Source organism: Leucopleurus acutus (assembly GCF_964270905.1).
Source record: "Leucopleurus acutus genome assembly, chromosome: 11".
Classification (NCBI taxonomy): Eukaryota; Metazoa; Chordata; class Mammalia; order Artiodactyla; family Delphinidae; genus Leucopleurus; species Leucopleurus acutus.
The window spans coordinates 42,381,256-42,387,255 of NC_139152.1; the positions used below are offsets into that span (position 1 = coordinate 42,381,256).

At 52.6% G+C, this 6,000-nt stretch overlaps 1 protein-coding gene across 1 annotated transcript in view; it reads left to right on the forward strand.

The window, feature by feature from the left end:
* SLC4A8 (solute carrier family 4 member 8) overlaps positions 1 to 2,617 on the forward strand; it is a gene marked incomplete at its 3' end in the record, with an annotated part of 83,926 nt that extends 81,309 nt beyond the window's left edge. The window contains exon 26 of the mRNA XM_082850437.1: positions 2,579 to 2,617. Within this exon, the coding sequence (XP_082706563.1) occupies positions 2,579 to 2,617 (39 nt within the window). The remainder of the gene's footprint in view (positions 1 to 2,578) is intronic.
* Positions 2,618 to 6,000: the final 3,383 nt, after the last annotated feature.

Sequence of the window (6,000 nt, forward strand, 5' to 3'; positions counted from 1 at the left end):
GGGGACGGCTTGAGGTGCTGGTACATTTCCCTCGTTTTCTGTGTTCTTTCTAGTAGGTCTCCTGTAGAGATAGAGATATTTTTGTTTTAGAGATTCCAAAGTATATATTTTTGGTGTAAGAAATGTACCCTCTCCACACTCCCTGGTGTAAATAGGACTGAGAACAAACGCGTTGCCGTGATAATTCCATAGCGATCTGCGGTAGGGGTGGGACCCCTGTCCCTCACCACCAAGTCTCACGGCCTGTGTCTGTGAACCAGGGGAGGTGATGGTGACGCCTCTGCCTGCCCAGACCTTCCTGTGCTCAATGGGTGAAAAATAAAGTCTGTGTAACTGTTCACACCTGTGGTGTTCTTTGAGCTCGAACCGCGGGGCTGAGGCAAGGTGACCACCTTCCAAACTTGGGAAGGAGAGTTATGAAGGTGGGGGAATGCGTGGGGTCCGCTGAGCGGGTCTGAAGAGGGGCCTGTACACCTCTGGGTGCAGACCCTGAGCAGTCCCTAGGCAGAGTCATGGAAGAGGCTAGAGGGCCCTTTCTTTGGGGACCACTTCGATTTATGTTTGGGTGAGGGGACAGGACAGCATGAAAAGAACGCCCACTTGGGAGATACAACCAGGCTGATGAGACCAATTGCTAATGTTTAAGGACTCAACCACTGCATAGAAATCCAGATTTTAAAAATCTACTGTCATTCCACATAGTTTTGGTTTGGGGTGGGGGGCGGGGCAGGGGTGCTCCATTTCTCTTCCTCTCAAATCCAGTCACTGGAGGGATGGAGAAAAGGAAATGAGGGAAGCAATGCAGTAAGAGTAGAGAGGTGAGTGAGGGGGTGAAAGGCAAGGGTGGGGGAGAGCCAATCAGCCAGCTTTGTGGAATGTGACTAGCAGGGCATCCGCTGGGAGCATCCTGGACACCAGCCCAGTGTGGACCTTGCAGTAAGGAGAGCCAGGGCAAGTGGGCTGTGGACAGCGGATGAGCCAGCTTTGAGGCCTTCGTTCTCTTTGGCTATATACTTGTTAGGTCACTCCGTCTCACGGAGACATGCTCATATTGCATTGGGTAGCGGGTGGTGTATGGGAAGGTGAGGGAATGGAGCCAGCTTTCATCCTCTGAGACAGCGGTCCCCAACCTTTTTGGCACCAGGAACCGGTTTCATGGACGACAGTTTTTCCACGGACAGGCGGTCGGCGGGGTGTGGCTCAGGCGGCAGTGCGAGCCACGGGCAGCGGCAGAGGAAGCTTCGCTCGCTCGCCCGCCGTTCACCTCCTGTGCGGCCCGCTTCCCAGCAGGCCACGGACTGTTGCCGGTCTGCGGCCCAGGGGTTGGGGACTCCGGCATTCAGACATGAAAAGCACTTAGGACGGCACCTGGCACACAGTAAGCATAGAGTAAGTAACAAGAAGTCTGGGGGTGGGTGGTTCCTGGGTGGTTAATAGCAGCAGTCACATCAGGCTCTGGTCAGGTTCTCTGCAGGTGTCTTGGGTTTCCCCTCATAGTCACAAGATGGCTCCAGGAGCTCCAGGCATCACATCAGGCAGCATAACTCCCCAATACAAGAGAGGCTAAAGGGGCATTTCTCTAGCTTCTCCCTCTCTTTTTAAAGGGGAAAACCTTTCCCAGAGGGGCTCCCCCTGCAACATGTCATTGGTCAGAACTGGGTCACATACTCATCTCTAAGGTGGGAGAAGGGGATGGGATTGTCCTGTTTGGCTAGGACCAATTGTCTTCATCCTCTGGGGTTGGGCCCATCTTCCTTGACCATATTGCTGCTCCAATACTTGTACAAAATTAGGATTCTGTCAGCAAGGAATAAGGCAGGGGCTGTAAGCGATTCAATATCCAAAAGGCTCTGCTAAAGGATCCAGGAGAATCTGAACCACGGGGCCTCCTGCAGAGCTGGAGCTAGGCCGCAGCAGCAACAAGGAGCCTCAGGAGGCCAGGGAGCCTCCCCGCAGGTCAGTGGTTCTCCACCTGCCTCTACCTGAGAGTTGCCTGAGGAGATTTTTAACCTACTAATGCCCGGCCCCCACTCCACACCAATTACATAGACTCTCTGGGGATAAGTGCGGGCACTGGCGTTTGTTAAATTCTTTCCAGGGCTTCCCTGGTGGCGCAGTGGTTGAGCGTCCGCCTGCCGATGCAGGGGACATTGGTTCGTGCCCCGGTCCGGGAAGATCCCACATGCCGCGGAGCGGCTGGGCCCGTGAGCCATGGCCGCTGAGCCTGCGCGTCCGGAGCCTGTGCTCCTCAACGGGAGAGGCCACAGCAGTGAGAGGCCCGCGTACCGCAAAAAAAAAAAAAACAAAACAACTTCTCTCCAGATGATCCTTACGTGCAGGCAGGGTTGAACGTCAACTGCTATTACGCTTCACCTTCAACTTGGCCTGACAGCTCGCCTGTATCTGCTTCACTTCAAACCAGCTTATTCTCACCCTCCACTGTATATGTTCTTCTACCTTACAGCCCTTCTGCAACGTCAGTGTCTCTCTGCCTAACCTGTCACAGCCTTAACCATCTCCAGATTCTTTGAGCTTCAATCCCTATGGCTCACAGCTTTCACCATCTCTGTATTTCCAGAATCAGATTCCCAAGATTGAGAATGTGATTGGTCTCTGATCATCATTTCTTAGCCACATTGTAGGTCCCTGACCAGCCTATGAATCAGGGGCCTTTGGGTCTGGGACCACCCCTGGGTCAACTGGGGGAGAATTAGGGTCAAGCAGTAAAAAACATGGCAGTTGAGGGATGTTCCTTCAGCAAGGGCTGTGACTTGTCAGTTTCTCTTAGAAGGAGACAAGGGCCAGGGAGACAGAGTAAGTGACGTGCCTAGATATCTTAGTGATGTCCAAGGCTGATCCCTGGGTTACAGACCTGGTCACAAGTTCACCTCTTTTGCCTCTTGGTTGTGTTTAATTACTGGGGCTCACAGGTACATGCTTGCAAGAAAAATGAGCAAGTATTCCACTGCTCCTTCCTTCAACCATTGCCCCCAAAGGTCGCTAGCAGAACCCCCCCCACCCCCCGCACAATCTCACCTGCCTGGTGGATGTCAGCGCTCACAAGTGGAGGGAAGTGCAGAGCTTCCCTGTCACGAGGCTAAGGGGGTGTGATTGAGGCTCCCAGCAAGTGGCAGGTAAATGACAAGAAGCCAGGAACAAGCCCGCCTGCCTTCCAGTCCTGCTCTGCCCTCACAGCTGCGTGACCTGGGGCAACGCGCTTCACTTGTGCCTCAGTTTCTTCCCTGCAAAACGGGAGTAATAATACCACCTACTCTACAGGTGTATGGCAAAGACTAAATTAATTAAGCACGTAAGGCCGGCCCCTCCCTGCGCGCCCTCTGTGCCTCCTTTAGAAGCAGGTCCACCCCTCTCCCGCCTTCCCAGTCCTCGGTCTCGCAGCTGTGTGGTGGAGTGGACGCCCTGGAGTCCAGGGGAAAGGGGTCGCGGTGTCTGTGTGGTTTATAGGTATTAACTCAGGAAGGAGGCTGCCTGGTCTCAGCCGTGCTCCCCAGCTCAGCTTCCATCTGGGGCTCTAGGGCGCCAGCCCAGTGTAAGATCATCTGTTCCTCATTCAGCCAGTGACCTTTGGGGTATACTCGCTAGGTGCAGAGGGGAGAGACGGGGTGACCAGGGGCTTCCCAAGCCCTAAAGGGTAATGGCCATTTCTCTACTCTTACCAGAGTCCCCAGAGCCCCTCGGCACTCTCAGAAATTACGAAATAAACTATCACCTGATTTCCCTAATAGGCACAGTGGGTAAAGAGAAGATGCCCAGACCTTGACTGCTCAAAGTAGTGGTAAGTTTTCTAGTAACTTTGGGCTATGTGATTCTAGCTCTAATTTTGAGTCAGAAGGGCCTCCGTGTCCTCTTTTAACAGTTCTATCATCACCCTCAAAAGCCTTCCTTGGGCACCTCATAACCTAGCATGCAGGGCTGAAGCCCTCACCAGAGGATCACTGGCAAGAGTGGCCAACATCTGTTGTGCGTGTGCCATGCCTGGCTAAATGCATCGCGCGTACATGATCTGACCCTCACAATACATGGAATGGGTACCGTTCCTCCTACAGCTGAGGAAAAGGGAAGCTCACAGAGATTACAGTATTGAAGTCCACACAGCTGGTATAGCAGAGACTTGAGTGAACCCATGTTCGTGTGTGTGGAATCTGTGCCCTCAGCTGCCACTCTCTACAGGCTTCACGAGGTTTCCAACTATGGGGTCTGCGTCTAAAACACATGCCCTGATATATACAGACTGAGAAAATTATTATAGAAATGTGCAATGAGAGAACATACCAGTTACATGACTTTTAAACAGCAGGCAAAGTTGAGAAAACAAACACAAATTCCAGAAAGAGTGCCTATGATATGGCAGGTATCCAATGATTTTCTCTTCCTTCCTTCCTTCCTTCCCTCCCTCCCTCCCTCCCTCCCTCCTTCTTTCCTTCCTTCCTTTTTTTTTGTCCTCTGAATGGCCAAGGGAAATGGTCATTTCTGAGCAATACTGGAAACATTTTCTCAAGAAGAGGAACTTTAGGATACATTGTTAAATGTGAAGAACTCAACGGCTGATCACATATTTGGGGAACCTGGGTAAATCATTGTTGGTGGCCAAATTGTTGCATCATAATCCACTGCATCCCTCTCCTTACCTTGGCTCTGGGGAACTGTGGTTTCATGGTACCTGACGGTGGTCAGACCCCACAGGGACTCCTGTGTCTTCTTAAGAGGCTGCTGGAAAAACAGAGGAGGCGGAACACTTGAAGAAAATGGAGGAGAGACTCAGGAAGTCCTGGCAACTGGGTTGATCTCATCTTTGTCCTCAAAACTCATGTGTTGAGTGCCTACCAATGAAGGGGGTGGGGGAATAAAAGTTCTCAGAGGACCTACAGAGCACAGCGGTGAGGACTGTGTGTTCTGTGGGATGTAGGAGGGGATCCTCTTAGAGCCCAGGTAGTCAGGGAGGCCTCCAGAGATGATACAGGAGAGAAGGAAGGAGAGGAGGGAGAGAAGACCGTATATAGTCAGGTCCCAGAGGCAAGAATGCTCATGGAATATTTTGATGACAGTGAATTTGACCGGTTTGCCTGTGCTTAAGGGTTTTGTGTCAGAAAGCAATTGTACATGAACTTGGAGGCAGAGGAAAGAAGACCTCGAACGCCAGGTTAAGGAGGACCTTCCTATAGGTTCCAAGCCACTATCTCAAGGGAGACGTATGCTCGTTGACGTTTTGGAAAAATTCATCTTGTGGCAGTGAGGAAGAAGGCTTGGAAGAGGGGAAGTAATGTGGGTGGACCAGCATGAGGTGGGCTCTGGAGCAGAGGGGCCAGGGGTGATGGAGAGGAAGGGCAGGTGAGGGAGAAGAAGGAAAAAAGCAGCCGGATGTGGGGGACACACAGGCGGAGTGGACATCACTCCAACGCCACACGTCTGAGCAAAAGGCATAAAGAGTGAACTCGTTTGACAGAGCTCCAGAGGATGTAACTGGAACCAGCTTCTCTTCTAGGAAGGCCGATTTGGGCTCAAGGTTTGGAACTTAGGGCTAACCGAGAATGGAATCCGCTGCCTCAGGAGCCAGGGCGTGCCCAGCTTGCAGGGGTGCAAGGTGGACGCCGGCCAGGAACCTGCAGGTGTGGGAGGATGGACGGGCGGGCCCATGCCTCCGTGACAGGGATAGGGAGGGTGCCGCAGACAGACAGCATCGCCCGGGAGGAGGATGAGAGATGGGAGCGTGGTGATGAAGGAGTGGGTGGGGAACAGATGTCTGAGTCGAGTGGAGGAGCAAACGGTGCAGGGAAGAGAGAGAGTGGGATGTAGTTGTCTGCTTTTGAGGCCGAGCAGGGCCTCAGCACTTCGAATCCCCAGCGCTCTGGAGCAGGGTTTTTGGGTTATGTGGGTCCTGGATTATGTGGGTCTAGGTTAAAATTTGGGGTTCCATAAGGACACAAAAGGCTGCTATTATAGGACCTCCAGGCCCTCTCAGAACCCCCAGAACCGACTCAT